This window comes from Loxodonta africana, chromosome 3, assembly GCF_030014295.1.
Source record: "Loxodonta africana isolate mLoxAfr1 chromosome 3, mLoxAfr1.hap2, whole genome shotgun sequence".
NCBI classification, from domain to species: Eukaryota; Metazoa; Chordata; class Mammalia; order Proboscidea; family Elephantidae; genus Loxodonta; species Loxodonta africana.
Genome location: NC_087344.1, coordinates 705,820 through 724,895, shown reverse-complemented (window position 1 = coordinate 724,895; position 19,076 = coordinate 705,820). Strand labels below are relative to the sequence as shown.

Genomic DNA, 19,076 nt, shown 5'->3' with positions numbered 1-19,076 from the left:
ATACACGTTATATCTTAAGTATAATCTTCCACAGCCCTATATTAAACAATATCTCCCCTAGTTAAATTTTCTTTGACTGTGTTTGATCACGTTAAAATCCTCAGACGTTAGCTTATTTTACCGCCCAAGCGTAGCCAGCAGCCGCGGAGCCTTATGGGGCACTATATGCAAAAATTCTGCTCGGATGCAGCCCCGCCCCCCGACGCCGCCGAGCGTAGCGGCCGAGCGACGGGGCGGGGCCACCGCGGAAGGTCCTCCGGCATCCCAGTGTGCCCCGCGGACGCCGGGGGCGCTCTTGCCCGGCGCAGCGACTCTCTGGCACCAGCAGGGCCGCGGCTGGACGAGGAGGCGGAAGATGGCGGCCGCGGCCGGGGGGTTGTAAGGATCGCGGCGACAGGCCGATGGCGGCCGGGGCGCGCCCTCGGGGATCCGCGGAGCGTTAGGGCGCGACGCTGGGCGGCATGTCGGAGCACGCGGCGCCCGGGGCCCCGGGGCCCGGGCCCAACGGCGGTGGCGGCGGCCCGGCCCCCGCGCGCGGGCCTCGCACCCCCAACCTGAACCCCAACCCGCTCATCAACGTGCGCGACCGGCTCTTCCACGCGCTGTTTTTCAAGATGGCAGTGACCTACTCGCGGCTTTTCCCGCCCGCCTTCCGCCGCCTCTTCGAATTCTTCGTGTTGCTCAAGGTGACCGCGGCCCCCGACCCCGACCCCTGACCCCGATCCCTTCGGCCGACCTGTGACCCCGACCCCTGATCCTCGCCGAGACGCCGAACCCCTCCTGCTCTGAGGCCTGGACCCCTGACTCCACGGATTCGGGACCCTCCCCCGAACCTGCGATCGCTGAGCCTAGTCGCTGACCCCAATTCCTGGGCCCCATCCTGGTCTGAGACTCCCACCCTGGAAGGCACGAGCCGCACCCTACAGGACCCCCCTGATCCCAACTCCAGAATTCTCACCCCGGCCCCGGCCTCCTAGGGGCCCCTTCCTGCCCTCCAACGCCTGGGGTCCTCAGCCTGGGAGGACGGCCCTCCCAATCCCCATCCAGCCCTGACCTGCCCTAAACCCCAGTCCTGGACTTTGCCAGGAACCTGGTGCCTCAGGACACACCCCCGCCACCTTCGTCTCTTCTCCTGCCTGAACCCTGATGCCCTCTCCCTGGAGCCCGCAGGAGAATGTAGCTTAGTTAGGTCACTGGCCGGACTTAGTCGGAGTTATGTGGGCACCGCGCCTTTCTTGTGGAGTCCTGCTCCTGTGGGTCTGGTTGAACAGGCTCTCCTCCCTCCTTGCTGTCCAAGGCCCTGACCCTTTCCTGTCCCCCCTCCGATGGACAGAGGGCTCCGCTGTGAAGGCAGGTTCTGGGGACCACCATCGGTCCTGAGAAGGCCAACTTGGCAGATCCTGCTCAGCGGGAGCCACGGCCTGAGACCCGGAGCTGGCCCAGGTCGCTGAGCCACCCAGGCTGGAGCTCCAGGGGCGCTGCTTGAGCAGGGGATCTCGGTTGTCACTAGACATTTCTGAGGAAGCAACGAAATGGCCGTTTTCGTTTCCGTTGATGGCTGGTGGGTGAGGGGCTGACCCGAGGAGTCCACAGTGGACTCCAGTTGGGAGCTGCGGCTCTGGGGTTTGGTGAAAGAGGCTCATGGAGCCTTGTGGGCCGACCGACTTGCATGGGGTCCCAGCCGGGAGGAGGCGCCCCAAGTTCTCCTATGTGAGATGGGACTCCTGTGACTGAGTATTGGTCAGTGGCATTTTGCCGTCAGGCCGACTGGCAGAGGCTCTTCTCAGGGTGTGTGGCTTCCTCAGGGAGGAGAACCCTGGCCCTGGGTTGACACTGAGGGTGGCTGGGGATCCAGACAGGACCCTCTGCCTCAGTGGCCGGAGCACTGAGCGTCCCCCGAGGTCATCCTCCCTGAAGACACATATGTGGCCCTGGCTGCATCACTTCCTGATTTGAGGTGTGTCAGAGGTCAGGGGTAATCTGTCTCACCTGTGTGCAAGGGGCTGAATGGAGCCAGGGCTGAAAGACCCCTGCCAGTGCCCAGACGTGCTCTGGCAGGGAGGCTTCTCGACCGTAGGCAGTCTCCTGACCCACCACCTCCTTTCGCCTGAGTGCTGGAATGCGTGGTTCTGTTCCTTGTGAACCCTTCCCCCGGCACCCGTGACCTGAAGGCTGTGCTGGGCTCCAGAAAGCTTCAGCCTCGTCTTCTTGCCCTCCCAGGGTCAGGCATGCTCGTTGCAGTGGCTGTGGCCTCCCTTTGCAGTCATGTCTTGCCGGGGGGTGGGCAGGCCTTGGGCAGTTTTTAGGAAACAGCCATACAGTGCCCACTGCTGGAGTGTGGGAGAGGTGGAGCCGGAGGGTCTGAGAAGACCCCTCTGCCCTCAGCCCCGACCCACCACTGGCCTCCACAGCTGTGGGGCCAGAATGAGGTCGCTGGGTAAGCAGAGCAGTGGGCACTGGGAGGCAGGCTGGGAAAGACCTGCCAGGTGGCAAAGCATCCACGGTGCCCTGCGGCTCGGGCTGGCAGCATCAGGGACGGCTTCTTGGAGGAGGAGCGGGGAGAGTGTCAGCTGCTTGGGTTGGGCTCTGGACACACCATGAGCAGCAGACCAGCAGAAATCACCAGTGTCCTCTGGGGACAGCATCACCTGGTGAGAGCTGCTGCTGTCCCATTTTACAGGCGAGAAAACCATGCCTCATGGGGCAGGGCTGCTAGCCATAGGTGCAACCAGTCTGGGAGGTTCCCTGTGCTCTTGGTGGTCCCAGCTGACTGCCAGGCCTGGGCAGTGGGGACAGAGGGTGCCTGGCTCCACAGGGAGGCTTCTTTTTAGCCGGTGCCATCAGGGGAGCTCTGAGGCCAGTTGGAGTGGCTCAGGGAGTTGCAATAGGACCAGTGGGCTTCCTGGAGGTGGCAGCTCCTAGCCTAAGCCACTGCAGGACCGCAGACATTAAGTGGCGTTGGTATGCCCAGCTAGTGGGTTTCATCTGCTGGGGTCAGGCCCAGCCTGGTCTCTCCCTGGGTGGGGAGTCCTGCACAGTCCCCAAGAGGGTGCCATGGGACTTGTCTGGCTGCAGGCATTGGTGGGGTGGGGCTGTGTTGGGGCACCCCTCACCTCTGGCTCCACCCGGTCGGTACTCAGCTAATGTGTGAGGGGATGGCCAGGTGCTATTTGTGCTGCAGCCAGGAGCCACCCCACTTCTGAGGGTCTTCCTGGTCCGGGCCCTGCTGACGGGGTTCCTCCTGGGTTCCAGGCGGGATGGCGGGTCTCGGTGGCCCCCGCTGACCCTGTGCCCCTCCCAGGCCCTGCTGGTGCTGTCCGTCCTGGCCTACATCCACGTCGCCTTCTCCCGCTCACCCATCAACTGCCTGGAGCACGTGCGTGAGCAGTGGCCGCGTGAGGGCGTCCTCCGTGTGGAGATCCAGCACAACTCCAGCCGCGCGCCCGTCTTCCTGCAGTTCTGTGATGGCGGCGCCCGTGGCAGCTTCCCGGGCTTGGCCATGGAGCCCAGCGGGGGGAGCCTGGAGCTTGAGGACGAGGAAGAGGAGGAGCTGACCATGGAGATGTTTGGGAACAGCTCCGTCCAGGTGAGCATCGGCCGGCTGCCCTGGCCTGTCCCGTCGGAGGGTGAGCCCCTGGTATCCACAGGGTCTGTGACGCTGCGTCCTTGGGCAGGGCTAGGCGGGGAGGACAGCAGTGGCCCAGCAGGGCTGACTTGTGGTTGCAAGTGGTCCCTGGCATGGAGTGACAGTGACCTGCCTAGTTCTGGGGTGAGGGGCAGAAATGCTTGAGGAGGCAGCCCCAGGAGGGTCCAGGCCGAGAGCTCCGACCTATTCTGAGGTGGAGCAGTGGCCCATACAGATGGTGAGCGCCCTGTTGGTTGGGGGAATGCAAGCACTGCCTGGGCCTGTCAGGGGCTGGGTCCCAGGGAAAGGGCTGCTGCCTGCTCAGAGCCAAGCCTCCAAGAGTTGGACAGCTCGTGGTCAGTGCCCTCCCCTCCCTGTGCCCTGAGGCCCTGGGCGAGTGTGCCGCCAAGGCTGACCTGGATGCAGAGGCCTCAGTAATGGACAGAGGTGTCCAGAACCTGGGCGGCCGTGCAAGGTCTCTGGGCTGTGTGAAGTTGGGCTGTGGGCAGCGGGGGAAGGGCCAGGTGTCACAATAGCCAGGCCTGAGTGTGTGACCTTCCAGTCAGGGTGGTCTGGGGCTGCGTCATCCTCCAGGTGAGGCTTGGGTGCCGTGGGCTCCAACATGGCTTCTCTGATGCCCACAGTTTGAGCTGGACATTGAGCCTAAGGTGTTTAAATCTCCGGGTGGTGTAGACACCCTCAACGACAGCCAGGAGTTCCCCTTTCCTGAGACCCCCACCAAAGGTAGGCCCTCTTCCCGTTCCCCCCAGACCTCACTGCCCCGGTTGGAGGGGCTGGCAGCGCAGGACGCTGGCTTCTGCCTGTTTCTCATCTCAGCAGCAGCAGGGGCAGGGGAGGTGCTGCCCTCTCTGGAGTTCTCTGTCCTGGGGCCCCTGCTCAGCCGGCCCTGCCATCTGCCCTGCGCCCTGCCAGTTCCCTTTATGGTGTAGTCCCTCCCCCCTACCCCCCACCCATAGCTCTGCAATCAGGCCACCGCAGACAGGCTCTGCTCTCTGCCTTCCCAAAACTTCCTCCTGAATTGGTGCCTGGTGGGCTGGGAAACCGAGGGCGTCAAGGGGAAGTCAGGAGCTTGGCCAGGCGCTCTGGGTGGGGCAGGCACCTGGCCGAGCTGTTCTCCGGAGCTGCGGACCCTCACCACCCAGCCTTACCCCCACCCTCACTGCCCACCCTCACTGCCTGTCTTCACTGCCCACGCTCACCCCCACGCCCACCCTCACCACCCGCCCTCACTGCCCACCCTCACCCCCACCCTTGCTGCCCACCCCCGCCCCCAGCCTCACCGCCCACCCCCGCCCCCAGCCTGGCCGCAGGATGAGTACATCGTGGAGTACTCGCTGGAGTACGGCTTCCTGCGCCTGTCCCAGGCCACACGGCAGCGTCTCAGCATCCCCGTCATGGTCGTCACGCTGGGTGAGTGAGGTGCCCGCGGGGCGTCTCAGGTGCGTGGGGGGAGCACGGTGGGAGACCCGCCCGACCACCTGCCCCGCGTGCCCCCAGACCCCACTCGGGACCAGTGCTTCGGGGACCGCTTCAGCCGCCTGCTGCTGGATGAGTTCCTGGGTTACGATGACATTCTCATGTCCAGTGTGAAGGGGCTGGCGGAGAACGAGGAGAACAAGGGTGCGGCTGCCTGGGGTGCGGAGGGGATGTGGGGATGGGGGATATGGGGAACATGGGGTTGGGGAGGGGGATGTGGGGACGAGGGAGGGGGATGGTGGGATGGGGGAGGGGGATACAGGGGAGGGGATGGGGTGTGGGGGAGGGAGACGGGACTGGGGAGGGGGATTCCCGGCGGGGAGGAACATGGGGACGGTGGGGATGGGGGAGGGGGTTGCGGGAGAGGGGATACGGGGAGGGGATGGGGGTGTGGGGGAGGGAGACGCAGGGGACTGGGGAGGGGGATTCCCAGCGGGGAGGAACGTGGGGATGGGGGAGGGAGAGGGGGATGCCAGAGATGGGGGCCCCAGGTGACACCACCCCCCACCCCAGGCTTCCTGCGGAACGTGGTGTCGGGCGAGCATTACCGCTTCGTCAGCATGTGGATGGCACGCACCTCCTACCTGGCTGCCTTCGTCATCATGGTCATCTTTGTGAGTGGGGGGGGGTGCAGGGGGTGGGGCCAGGGAGACTGGGCGACAGGAGTCGTGGCTGCAAGCCACAGCCCCCAGGGGCTAGGTGGGATCCTGGGACGTCCCACGTTGGCAGGACCCATCCCAGCAGCAGAGCTCTCTGGGGGGGCAGGGAGAGGTCCCACTCAGGCCCTTCCTGTGGTCTTACAAGCCCCCACCCCGTGTGCCCCGCCGCCCTGTGTGTGTACCTCGTGTGTGTCCCCCATGCAGACGCTGAGCGTGTCTATGCTGCTGCGCTACTCCCACCACCAGATCTTCGTCTTCATCGGTGAGGCTCCCTGGGCATGCTCACCCGGCCCCACCGTGCCCCTCCCAGCCCCCACTGTGCCCCGCCCTCACCCAACCCCCCTGTACCCGCAGTGGACCTGCTGCAGATGCTGGAGATGAACATGGCCATCGCCTTCCCCGCAGCACCCCTGCTGACCGTCATCCTGGCCCTCGTCGGTGAGGATCCCCCCAATCCTGCCCTACCCCTGCCGGCCCGCCCGCCCCAACCATGCGCCCGTGTCCCCGCAGGCATGGAGGCCATCATGTCCGAGTTTTTCAACGACACCACCACGGCCTTCTATATCATCCTCATCGTGTGGCTGGCCGACCAGTACGATGCCATCTGCTGCCACACCAGCACCAGCAAGCGGCACTGGCTGCGGTGAGCACGACCACCCTGGCCGTCCGAGGGGGTACTCCCTGGGGCTGGGTTAGGGGGACAGGGCCAGCCTCGTCACCCTTCACCACCGCCTGCCTTGCAGGTTCTTCTACCTGTACCACTTTGCCTTCTATGCCTACCACTACCGCTTCAACGGCCAGTACAGCAGCTTGGCTCTGGTCACCTCCTGGCTCTTCATCCAGGTGAGGGGGGTGGCTAGGCAGTCACCCACGAGTGGGGCTGGGGCTCGGGCGGGACGGCTTGGCTGTGGTGGGGGCAGGCTGGGGGTAAGCTGTGTGGTGGTGGCAGTAGTGGGTGGGGGTGGGCTCGGCGGTGGTGAGGGGGGCTGGCTAGGCAGTGGGGGGGCGGGCTACGTGGTGGTGGGGGCAGGCTCAGTGTGGGTGGCTCTGGGGGGTGGGCTGGGCAGCGGAGTCCCGCTGCAGCTGACCCCTGGGCCCCCCAGCACTCCATGATCTACTTCTTCCACCACTACGAGCTGCCAGCCATCCTGCAGCAGATGCGCATCCAGGAGCTGCTGTTGCAGGCGCCCCCGCCAGGCCCTGGCTCCCCCACGGCGCTGCAGGACAACCTCAACAATAATGCCGCTGCCCCCGGCCACCCCGCTGGCCAGGCCCCCGCCCTGGACCCTGGCTCTCCCGGTGCCGGTGGGACACCTGGGGCCGTGGCACCCAGCTCCCTGGTGGCTGCAGCGGCCTCAGTGGCCGCAGCGGCCGGAGGCGACCTGGGTTGGATGGCAGAGACGGCTGCCATCATCACGGACGCCTCCTTCCTATCGGGCCTGAGCGCCTCCCTGCTGGAGCGGCGGTTGCCTCCGACACCCAGCGGGCCTCCCCGCACTCCCACGCCCCCTGTGCCCCAGGACGGTGTTCCCCAGGATGGTACCCCCCAGAATGACTTCCCAGCACTGGATATGAGCCCCCTGGCTGCCCAGGAGAGCAGAACCAGCCCTGCCCCCGAGGCCACTGAGGACACACCCTCAGAGGCGGGTTCCTGAACCCTACTGGCAGCTGAGCCACCTCTGTCCCTGGCTCTTCCATCCGGCTGGGCCTGGCCCTGATGACGACCGGAGGGGTGGGGGAGGCCCTGCGGACTGATATGCGCTCTCACGGGGCACCAGGGCCCTCCCCTTTTGGGGCCGCTCTGGTCTCAGCTCTGGACTGCCAGAGTTCAGCTCAGATGCGCCTGGAAGGTGGCCTTCTCAGGTGTGGGCCCAGCTGGACGTGCTTTTCAGCTGCCAAGCAGACTGGCTGCTGGGCATAGGACGGGACTGGGCTCTGTGGAAGGTCTGGAAGGCGCTTTTGAAAGGTCTGCAGTGAACTGTCCCCGAGGACATCGCGGTGCCTCTAGGGCAGGTCTCTGACCCTTGGATGGAAGCAGGGACGGCATTCCCGGCAGCTGACCCCTTTCCCGGGGCTAGCCGCCAGGTGCTCCATGCACAGTGCCTTCTCCAAGCCTTGCCCGAGAGAGCGGGGCTGGTGCCTGGGTGCAGGGCCTGGGCCAAGCAGCCACAGAATCACTCTGAGGGACGCGGAGAGTGCTCATTCCACTCTATTTAATTGCAGTGTACAAAATTGTGTTTGTATATAGAATAAACCGTCTGTTGACAGCGCTGCGTCCATGTGTGTGCTGGACAGAGGTCCTTGGGGGTCGGGGGGGGGGGCCGTCACGGGGCTTCCTCGGTGTCGGCGCGTTCCTGCAGCGGTAGCAGCTGCGGGTCGCGGGAATAGCCTCCGAGCTGAGCCAGGAGCTCGCCGCGCCGCACCAGCGCCTGGCGCAGCCGCTCGCGCACACTCGCGATGTGCGCCTCCAGCGCCACCAGCTCGCCGGGGCCCAGGGCGCCCGCGGGCGGTGGGGCCGGCGCGCGGCCGTTGGAGCAGAGCCACACTGAGTCCTCCGGCGGCCCGGCGTCCGCCTCTGCGTCCGCAGCCACAGGCTCCAGCAGGGAGCGCACGCGGCGCTGCTCAGTCCTCACTGGGCGGCGCACCCGCCTCCAGCCGCCCGGGCCCACCGCCTCTTGCTCCTGAGGCTCCGCGGGTCCGCTGGGGACGAGGCTGCAGCTGGGGTGGAGGTGCACCCAGGCCCACCCTACCCCTCCCCGGGCACCTGGACCCTGCCCAGAGCGGCCCTGGGGCCAGGGCACCCATGCGGGGTCCGCGCTCCTTGCTCGAGGAAGTGGCCTGGAGGCCCCCACGGGTGGCACGGAGCTGGGGACTGTCAGGAAGGAGCCCGGTGTGTGAAGTAACCCCTCTCGCTCCCCACTGTCTCCTTCAGTATAAAGGGGGCTAGAGCTAGTGCAGTGGTGAGCTGGGCCCACCCAAGGCCACTGGCACCTCCCGGGCCATGCCCTGCCCATCAGGGGCCGGGTCTGCAGGGGGTGGGGCTTCCCAGGGCCCCACCCCTTACCTGGACTCGGGCTCCGGCTTCTCCCCGCTCTGCCCTTCCGGCGGCTCGGTGTTGAGGGCCCGGTGGATTTTCTAGGAGCCCAGACAGGCCGAGTTGGGGCTGGGGTCACGGGAGGCCGCCAGCCCGTCCGCGGCCCCGCGCCTGGCCGGCGCCCCACCTGGCTCGTGTGCAGCCAGTATTGCAGCTTGTTGCCCCTGCGGATGCGCGGCAGCGCCAGGCGGTAGAAGATGTGTTCGCCCAGTGAGCTGAGCAGGGCGCTGCCCAGACCCAGGCAGAGCAGCACGAACAGGCCCGAGAAGTGGTAGATGCTCATCTGCAAGGTCTGCGGACGTACACGGCACCGGCCTTCGAGGTCATGGCAGCCTCCTATCGAGGCCCCGGGCTGGGAAGCTGGGCAGGGAGGCAAGGACCCCGTGGCTGGGGATGGAGGCGGTTACAGAAAGGTTCATGAAGGAGGGGGCACTGGAGCTGGGGTTTTGTAGGTTGAATAGGAGGGTGCAAAGACAAATGTGCATCTTGGGAATGAGCAGGGACTTGGCCAAGCAGGCGCAGGGTCCCCTTCACCCACCCCTGCCCGTGTCCTGGGCCTTTCCCCACCTCCGTCACAGCGAAGACCCGCTTTCCGCAAGGGACCATCTTGTACCACTTGTCGTGCAGCAGGTCCATGAAGCCCGAGGACTTGTAGCTGCTGATGGACTCGGACAGCTTGGAGGTGAGCGCCGAGTTCTGGGGCAGCCCGATGCCGTAACCTGGGGGAGGCCGAAGTCGGGTGGGGCCGGGCGGGGGCGTAATCCAGAGGAACTCCGCCCACACAGTCAGCCCTTCCCCTGCCCCGCCTTGGACCCTCCACGGCTCTCCAGTGCCCGCAGAACGCGCTGGCCGCTGAGGCCTCGGCTTCACCCCAGCTCCCCCAAGCCCCGGTACCCAGGAGTGGCCTCCCTCACCTTCGATGGCGAACGGCTTGCCCACGGTCAGCAGTCTGCAGTCGGCGTCGATGGAGACTTCGTAGTCCAGGAGAGACTTGTCCATAATGAAAGCGTTCAGCCTGGGGGGGTCGCTCCTGCGGAGGGCGTGGGGCCGAGGGCGGGGTCAGCGCTAGCTCGGCCCACCGGCCCCGACCGCACCCCGCACCCGCCCTCACGTGAGCATGGCGACCCCGTCGGGCGTGGTGGGTGCGCCGTGGCGGCTCATGTGCCAGTGCGTCTCGGGGAAGCTCTTCCTGATGTAGGTCTCGGCGCTGCTCTCCCGCACGGTGCCCACGCGGAAGCCGGGCGGCGGGCGGTGCAGCTGCGGAGGGGAGGGGGCTCGGTCAGCCTGTCCTCGCCCCTCTGACCACGCCTCTCACGGCTGGGCCCTGCCTGGGCCAGGGTCCAAACCAGGGTCTCACCTAGCACCACCGACATGGGGACCGATCCTGTGCACTGTAGGATTTGAGCAGCATCTCTGGCCTCCACCCACTCAATACCAGTGGTACCCCCCCATCATGACAACCACAAATGTCCTCAGACATCACCCCATGTCCCCTGGGGACAGAATCGCCCAGGTGAGAACCCCTTCTCTAAATGCCACTTGAGTTCCTACCAGCCCCCGACCTCGCCCTGGACTCCAGGCTCCTATCCTACCGCCTGCTCCACGTAGCCCCCCGGGGTCCGACACGAGCCTCAGCTCACCGCGTCTAGGGCCCCGCCCCCATCTGCACCCAGACCTGCCCCTCCCGCAACTTCAGGGGTCAAGGGTCAGGGGCAGCTTTGTCCTCTCTGTCTCTCTTTCTCAACCCCAAGTGCCGTCCACCCTCAAGTCCTAAAGACTCGGCCTTCAAAACACACCCGAATCCGCCCCCAGTCCGCCCGCCCCGTCAGCCCCCCTGGCCCGGCAAGGTCGCCTCTGCCCTGGTCGCCTCCGCAGGGCAGACGGGGGAAGCGTGTAAACCCTCAGTGAATGAATGAATGCCTTCTCTGCTAACGTCAGCACATAACTGGCCACGGCACCACCAAGAAGTCCCTTCTGAAGCCGCGCCCCACAGAACTTCCCGGGGGACGGAAACGCTCTCCCTCCGCCCTGCGCCGCCCCGCTCAGCAGCCACTGGCCACAGGCCGTTACTGATCACTTGTTAACAACCGGGGATCTGAATTTTTAGTTTTGACTCGTATAAAGTTAAGTCGCCACATGTGTGGAGCGGCCAGCGTATTGGACGAAAGGGCATTTAGATTTTATTACCGGTTTAGGGGGAACAGCCCTCAGGGACTCAACCAGCCAGCTCCAAACGCAGGGCAGGACTATGCGGCAAACACCCCGATGACTTCAACAAATAAATCCAATGCGAAAATAAATAGATGAATAAATAAGATAAATAAGAGAGACCCTAGAGATGAAGAGATTCCAATGATACACAATGTCCGAACCCTACCAGCTCCAGTTTCAAATAAACAAGGGGAAAAAAATTTAAGACAATGGGGAGTTGTTACCCTGATTCTTAACGTTCCTGAAATATTTATGGTGAAATGACAGGAAGTCTGAGATTTGCTTCAAAATAATCCCGTGGTTCTGGGGGAGGGGAAACTGAGTGGACGAAAGTGGCTGGGAGCCGATTCTGGAGCTGAGAGATGGGCTCATGGAGATCCCTGGCTCCCGGCTGTGGGGTGTCTTAAAATTTTCATTGAAAAATACACAGACCTGGGCCGGTCCCCCTTCTGCCCGCACCCACGGGCTGTCCTGCCCGCGGTCGCCAGAGGGCGCCCGTGAGCACCGAGTCGGCCCGAGCCTGCTCTGTCGGCACCCACGGGCTGTCCTCCCCGCGGTCGCCAGAGGGCGCCCGTGAGCACCGAGTCGGCCCGAGCCTGCTCTGTCGGCACCCACGGGCTGTCCTCCCCGCGGTCGCCAGAGGGCGCCCGTGAGCACCGAGTCGGCCCGAGCCTGCTCTGTCGGCACCCACGGGCTGTCCTCCCCGCGGTCGCCAGAGGGCCCCCGTGAGCACCGAGCCGACCGATCCCCGCTCTGTCCGCTGCCCTCCAGGGCTCCTGTGTCCCTTGCGTAAAAGCTTCAGCCCTTCCCGCCCCCAGGACTCTGCACGACCTGCCCCGTCCCCTCCCTGTCCTCCCCTCCTCCTCTCTCCGCCTCTCTCCAGCCACGTGGGCCTCCTCGCTGTTCCCCCAACCCACCAGGTACGATCCTGCCCCATCGCCTTTGCACCCACTGTTCTCCACTCTTCCCTGATAAGATCCATCTAAAACTCCGGCAAATATCACCCCCTCACGGAGGCCGTCCCTGAGCCCCCACTTGGGAAAATGTGCCTTCCCACTTAGCATTCCCATTTCCCCACCCTTCCTTGTTTTTCTCTGGCATTTCATCATCTCCTCACAGGGTAACTCTTTTGCCTATTTATCTTGATTCCTGTCAGCTCCCTGGGGGGCAGGAGTCTTCGCCTGCTTTGTCCCCAGCGCCTGGCACACACTAAACCAGACCAGTTGCCTCCAAGTCAGTCCCAGCTCATGGCCAACCCCTGTGTGTCAGAGTACACTGCTCTGCAGGATTTTCAATGGCTACTTTTCCGTAAGTAGAACATCAGGCCTTTCTTGTGAAGTGCCTCTGGCTGGACTCGAACCACCAACCTTGTGGTTAGTAGCCAAGCATGTTAACCATCTGCACTACCCAGGGACTCCTGGCACAGACTGTTAGAACAAAAAGGAAACCAAACCCATTGCCATTGAGTGATTCTGGCTCATAGTGACCCCAACCCCGTGTGACAGAATAGAACTGCCCCATAGGGTTTAATCTTTAGGAAGCAGATCGCCAGGTCTTTTCTCCTGAGGATCAGCTGGTGGGCTCGAACTGCTGACCCTTTGGTTAGGAGCCGAGCGCTTAACTGTTGCACCACCAGGGCTCCTTTGCACACACTAGACGCTCAATAAGTGTTTGCAGGAGTGGACAACTGCATGTGTCTGGGGCTCCTGGTTCAGGATGGGGTGGGGGGGTGGGGGGGTGTCTACCCTCCCAGCTCTGAGACCTCAGCACCCCCTCAGCCACATGGCACCCCACCTTTGGGTCATGGATCCCCGACAGCTCCTCGAAGGTCTTGTCCCCAACCATGACGGCAGCCAGGTTGGCCGTGTAGCTGGACAGCACGAGCAGGCAGAAGATGGCCCAGAGGTTCATCAGGAAACGCCCAGTGGGGCACTTGGGGGTCTTGCTGGACACGGTCCGGCCACAGAGGATGGCGTAGCAGAGGTTGAGGGCTGAAGAGTAGGAGAAGACGGTGCTGCGGTTGCGGCCGCGGGGCGTGAGGCCGTACGGGCTGCGCCACTCGTAGAGCGTGAGGACGAGCGCCACGAGGTGCAGCGCCGCGAAGACGCCCAGCCACATGGACCAGTGCAGCGGCCAGGTGAAGGCGCCGATGGGCGCGGCGGTGTCGTGCGCACGCACCAGGATACCCAGGCTGGTGGAGAAGAAGGGGCTGGTGAAGTCCAGCACGCGAGAGCGGGCAGAGTTGATACTGAAGCTGGTGACCGCCATGTGGGCCGTGCCGGCCAGCAGGTCACCCACAAGGCCGGTCCAGCGGCCATCGCGCAGGGCGCCGTGCTTGCCGTCGCCCACGATGTAGAGCTCGAAGTCGAAGGGCGTGTCCTCGGCCAGCCGCTCCAGCAGGTCGATGCGGTAGCCGCAGCAGCACTTACGCAGGGCTCGGGGCACAGAGCCGTTGGCCAGCGCGACAAACAGCGCGTCCACTGCTGCTGAGTCGTTGGTGCTGGGCGCCAGGCACAGCTGGCCCGCCGAGCACTGGCCGTCCTCGTCCGACTCGCGGGCAAACACAAACGGGTGCTCCACCAGCGTCACTACACGCAGCTTGGCCCGGGCCTGGGTCCCCGGTGGGGGTGGGGGCCTCACGGCAGTGCTCCCCGGCTCCAGCTCCAGCTGCCCATCACGCCACCAGCCCACCGTAGCCCAGGCTGGGGCACCCAGCAGATCCTGGCGGAGGCTCCACACTTTAAAGCTGCGAGACATGTGAACCTGGGACGTGCTTGTCTCCCACACTGGCCCCGTGAGGCCCTGGAAGGACGTGTTGGCCAGGAACCTGGAAGGCAGGGTGGGTGGGGTGGGCATCAGGAGGCTGGCAGCGGGAGCCCCCCAGCCTAGCTCAGACCCTCTTCTCCACCTGCCTTAATCTCCCCGGCTATCCCTGGCCTTGTCTCTACAATGGGGACAGTCTTGGATGCTATTGGTGACCTTCCAGTCCCTTTTATCAGCCCAGATGCTGTGGCTACACACCCCTCCCCACTTATGCTATCACCCACAATCTGGTGGGACCAATCACCCCTGAGTGCTGATCATGACCCAGAGCTCCTGGTCGGGTCAGCTGTACCCCCGACCCACCCCATAGCCCTCCTTGTCTTCTGTGTTTTCCCTCCATAAACCCGCTCACTGGACCCTGCTCTTGGGCTCTGCTTCTGGGGACCTGACCTAAGACTTGTACTCAGTAGAACACAGTCACTTTGGAATCTCGGAGAAGCAGCGGCTCCAATGGACGGAGCTATGTGGGAGAAGCTGTGGGTCTGAGCTGTGTAAGGGGTGGACTGTACTGGGCGCTGTTGCCCCTCCTGTGGCTGCAGGTGGCTGGAGGCTGCTCCCTGCTCTGGATGGCAGAGCTGCCTCACGTGGACGCCTGTTATTTTATAGTACCCTCCCCAGGGGTGGGCTGAAGCCAGTGACTGACAGATATGGGGGGGATGAAATCTGGCCCCAGACCCATGGTGGAGGTAACTCCTGGGTGAAGTTCACACTCCAGGGCTCCCGTGGGATCAGGCTGAGGCTGCCTAGCTCCTTTCCTCCTCATGCTACTTCCCTCCTCCCAAAGCACCCCGATAAATCCTGTCACCTGAATCTGTTTCTTGGGCTCTACTTCTAGGACCCCACCTAAGACAGGGATAAAACCCCCAACGTGTAAGGACTTGACACATACAGCAGGTGCCCATAACGTTGTCTGGTGACCCACGGGCAGAGGGTCACACACCCACAGGGGCCTGGACAGACACCTTCTGCAGCAGGGTCCCCACTCACCGTGCCAGGAAGTGGCCGGAGGACTCAGGCCCGGCTGGCTGCAGGTCTGTGCAGTTGACGGCGGTAGAAAGGAGGGTGTGCTCGGGGTGCACACGGGCCACACTGCCCAAAACAGCATCCTGGATAGCGGCCTCCAGTGGAGGCCGGGCCACCTCACCCAGAGCCAGCAGCCCGAGCGGCAGGCCCTCGGTGGGCAGCGCCTTGGCGGGCAGTGGCGTGCCCAGCAGCCATCGGGGCCCCAGGGGCACGGCTGCCAGCACTTGCCGGGCACCGGCGGTGTCACAGCCCAGGAGCACAGCCACCGGCACCGGGGCCTCAGCCCCTGCCAGCGCCCCTAGCGGGGCCAGGCGGGACTGCAGCCCTGCATCACCGGCGCCCGGCCGGCTCAAGTCCAGCACGAGTTTCGGGGCCCGGCCAGCCCGGCGTGTCCAGAGGGCCACCAGACCACTGGGGTCCCGGACGCGGCAGAGCACCAGGCCAACGTCCTCCCAGGCATGTGCCTGCAGCACCGACCACAGCACATCCAGCAGTGTCTCCAGGTGGCTGGCCCAGTCCAGCTGCAGGTGGAAGGGGCTCTGGGGAGACGGCAGTCACAGTTAGGATCCTGCCACACACCCCTTTCCACCCTGGCCAGGAGGTGCTCAGTAAATGGATGTCAACTAGATAACCAGACCTCACCCACCCCTGCTGTGGCTCCCCATGACTGCCTCTATCACAAAGGTCAACCTGACATTCAGGGTCAGCTTCTTGGCTCCAGCTGCCCCGGTAGCACTCTTCTTTGAGGTTTTTTTGTCTGCATCATTCTCTAGCTGGAATACTCTTTTCCTTTTCTGCCAGCCAGCTCCTACACAGCCTTCAAAAACCCAACTACATTGCTCCTTCTCTATTCAAACTTCCCCGTCTCCCAGGCAGAACTCCGACTCCCTTTCTAGGATTCCCCCAGCCCCAAGTCCCTCCTTCCACTCTGGTCCTGATTCACCCCATCCCCACCCCCAGGAGCCCCTCAGGGCAAGGCCAGGGCCAAGGATCCTTATGAAGACCTGGCTGGCATGCTTATGCTTGAAGCCAAGCCAGCCTGCGTCCTCTTGAGACCCCTTCTCACATAACACTGCCTCTGTGCCAGGCAAGTCAAGGCCTCCGCTGAGGGCCCCGCTGTGCCTGGTGGCAATCCAGAAAGTTCTCCTGGATTTGCCCTTAGCGTGAGAAGAAAGAGAAAGCATTGTCAACACCTACGGATGCAGGATGTTGCCTGTGTGGGGGCAGGGCACCGAGTGCTGGGGGACAGGCTGGGGTGGGGGTCGGGGACAGAGAGCCGGCTAGACCAGTGCAGCCAGGAAGTCCCTGCCGCAGGGCCCTCCCAGCAGGCCGCCCCGAGGCCGGCAGAAGCGCACTTCCTGAAGGTGGCAGCAGAGGGCGCCACAGGCCTGGTTTTGGGTTCCGCAACGTCGCCCACCAAACCCAGGCCGCTTAGGGGGACCCGGATCCGGCACTGGCATCCGGAGGTTAATGACCCCCTGGGCCTGCTCTAGGGTCAGAGTCTCCCATCCCTGAGGACAAGGAAGGCCTGGAGGGGACCCCAAGTTGGAGTTGGGAGGTTTGAAGGGTGGAAGGCCAAGGGCGCCTTCTGAGGCTGGGGCGTTGAGGACCACCCTTACCCTCGGACGCCCGCTTGTCCGGGCGCCCCACCCAGACGCCCATGGCCCCGCGCTGGGGCCCCTCCCTATGGCCCTAGGGAATCTTTCCCAAGGGGACACAACGCGGTCTCCACAGCCCTGCCAAATCCACCTTGTCTCTTCTTATCCCGTTTTCTCCTGAACCAGGCCCGGGGTAGGATCAAGAGAGAGAACTCCAAGGATGCAAAGGGGTGGAGGAGGACGAGAGGGGGTTGGAATGACAGGGTCGGGACCTGAGGACACGCAGGAGGCTGTGGGGTGGCGGAGGGCCTCGCTTTGGGGATCTCTGGGGGGATCCTGGGTGCTAGAACTGCACCCCTCAGCTAAGAGGGAGACCCGCTTTCCCTTCCCAGCCCCGCGGCCCTGATGCAAACCGGGAGGCACCCCGGGGGATGAGCGCTCAGAGCGCTTGGGCCCGCCGTCTGGATCTCAGAGGAGGCTGTGCACGATGGGGGCAGGGTGGGGGTGTTCTGGAGCCGAAGGGGCAGGGGCCGCAGTGGTAGCATGTCTCTATCCTCAAGGCCCAGGGAAGAGCTGTGCAAGGGAGTTCCGTGCCCCCAAGAGGCCCTCCAGGGGACTCCCGCACCCGGAGTCCAGGGGTCCGGCCCGCGCGCCCCCGGGGCTCCCGCATCGGGATTGGGGCCGTAGTGGGGTCTGGCACCTCTGGACTCCCGGGCGTCCTGGGCTCCCGCCCCCGCCGGCCCCGAGCGTACCGGGGCGCCAAGGGGAGCGCGCGCCTCCCGCCGCAGCAAGCTGAGTACAGGGGTCTCGGTGGCGGCCGCCAGGAAGTGTAGCTGCAGCAGCTCCGGCCGTGCCTCGGGAAAGGCGAGCAGGGCCGCCACGCCAGGAGCCGCCAGCGCCCGGCACAGGCCGCGGGCCAGCGAGGCGGGGTCGCGGGCGGGGGGCGCGGTGACCACCAGCTCCAGACTCAGGTTGTGCGGCACCCGCGGCGGCGCCAGGGCGGCCCGGGCCAGGGCAGCGCGGGCACGGGCGCGGGCGGCCGGCGCGCGGGGCAGGAAGGCGCCCAGGCGCAGCGAGCCCCCCGTGAGCGCCAGCTCGCCGCAAGGCTGCGGGTGGGCACGGGCAGGGCGCGACCCCAGCGCCAGCGCCTGGCCGAGCCACAGCGCGCGCCGCACAAACTCCATGGCAAAGTTGCCGGCTCCGGGCGGACCCGCTGGGGACACCGACTGCGAGGGAGCGGGGACAGTGACCGGCCTGGCCAGACCTCCCCGCACCACCCCGCCCACCTGCGCAGCCCCAGCAGCGCCCGGTCCGCATGGCCGGTACTCCGTACGGGGCGGACTCTCTAACCCCTCCCGGCTCTGAGCCATTTTCCCATTCTACAGATGAGGAAACCGAGGCTCCAAGGCAGGGAGGGGTTTTTGGTAAAATGGGCGCCCACCCACACCCTGCTGCAGCATCCCGGGACCCCCTTCCAGCCTGGGAACGTCAGCCAGGGCTCAGGCGATGAAACAGAGGCCCAGGAGGGGTCGGGATTTGCTCTAGGCCACACCAGCAATGCTTTCCAATTCCAGGGGGCAGTCCCTAACCAGACCACCACCCATTGAAGTTCATTCTAACATGGCCTGCATCCTGGGGAAACTGAGACAGGCATGCTGGGTGGAGACCTATGGGATAGACTCCTTGCCCTCCAGCCATGGGAAGGTCAGCTTGGACCAGAGAACTCTTTTACACCCTTCAAGACCCAATGCCAAATGCCTATGCTCTGAAAAATGTTCCCTGCTTGCCCCCCAGAAGGTGCAGACACCCCCACCACCCCACTGAAGCTCCCCGTGCCTCCGTGATCCCTCACACGGTCATCTTCTTGTTTGCTCACTTGCTTTCTTATTTCCTGTCTCCTTCACTAAACTCGGGAAGGGGAGGGTCTGGGGCTGGCTTGTTCACCGCCCTGTCTCTGGTGCTTGCACACAGTAGGTGCTCTATAATGCTTGCTGCTTGAGCGACTGCTCAGACAAGGATGCCTGGCCACATCATCCTCTCTTGCTCCAGAACCTTCCATAGCTCCCTGCTGTTAATCAATCCCCAAACTTTCTGTTATGGATGGAATTATGTCCCCCAACAATGTGGTGTTAATCCTAATCTCTGAGCCTGTGGTTATAACCCCATTTGGCAATGAGTTGTCTTTGTTACGTTAATGAGGTGGGATTAGTGTAGGGTGTGTGGTTGTTGTTAGGTGCTGCTGTCAAGTCGGCTCAGACTCATAGCAACCCTATAGGTACAACAGAACAAAACACTGCGCTGTCCCGCACCATCCTCACAATTGTTGTTATGCTTGAGCCCATTGTTCCAGGCACTGTGTCAGTCCATCTCACTGAGGGTCTTCCTCTTTTTCCCTGACCCTCTACTTTACCCAGCATGATGTCCTTCTCCAGGGACCGGTCCCTCCTGATAACAAGTCCGAAGTAGGTGACGCCATCCTGGCTTCTAAGAGCATTCTGGATGTACTTTTTCAAAGACAGACTTGTTTGTTCTTTTGGCCATCCACG

At 64.1% G+C, this 19,076-nt stretch overlaps 2 protein-coding genes across 3 annotated transcripts; one reads left to right on the top strand and one right to left on the bottom strand.

Annotated features, from left to right (window-relative positions):
* Nucleotides 1-352: 352 nt before the first annotated feature.
* On the top strand, nucleotides 353-8,048 carry TMEM259 (transmembrane protein 259). 2 transcript variants are annotated; one of them, XM_064280053.1, is made up of 11 exons: nucleotides 353-686; nucleotides 3,302-3,586; nucleotides 4,270-4,369; nucleotides 4,946-5,056; nucleotides 5,144-5,281; nucleotides 5,636-5,736; nucleotides 5,986-6,043; nucleotides 6,136-6,219; nucleotides 6,292-6,424; nucleotides 6,525-6,624; nucleotides 6,885-8,048. In XM_064280053.1, exons 1-11 carry the CDS (start codon nucleotides 462-464, stop codon nucleotides 7,434-7,436), a joined length of 1,887 nt encoding a protein of 628 aa, XP_064136123.1. In that variant the 5' UTR covers nucleotides 353-461; the 3' UTR covers nucleotides 7,437-8,048. The 2 variants fall into 2 exon arrangements, with proteins under 2 accessions (XP_064136123.1, XP_064136124.1); XM_064280054.1 differs by having other exon boundaries at nucleotides 355-686; nucleotides 5,144-5,266.
* Nucleotides 8,049-8,600: 552 nt separating this feature from the next.
* GRIN3B (glutamate ionotropic receptor NMDA type subunit 3B) lies at nucleotides 8,601-17,714 on the bottom strand. The gene is made up of 8 exons (XM_064280052.1): nucleotides 17,283-17,714; nucleotides 14,897-15,471; nucleotides 12,881-13,913; nucleotides 9,987-10,132; nucleotides 9,790-9,905; nucleotides 9,443-9,594; nucleotides 9,003-9,167; nucleotides 8,601-8,916 (listed from the first exon to the last, which is right to left on the bottom strand). Exons 1-8 carry the CDS (start codon nucleotides 17,712-17,714, stop codon nucleotides 8,842-8,844), a joined length of 2,694 nt encoding a protein of 897 aa, XP_064136122.1. The 3' UTR covers nucleotides 8,601-8,841.
* Nucleotides 17,715-19,076: the final 1,362 nt, after the last annotated feature.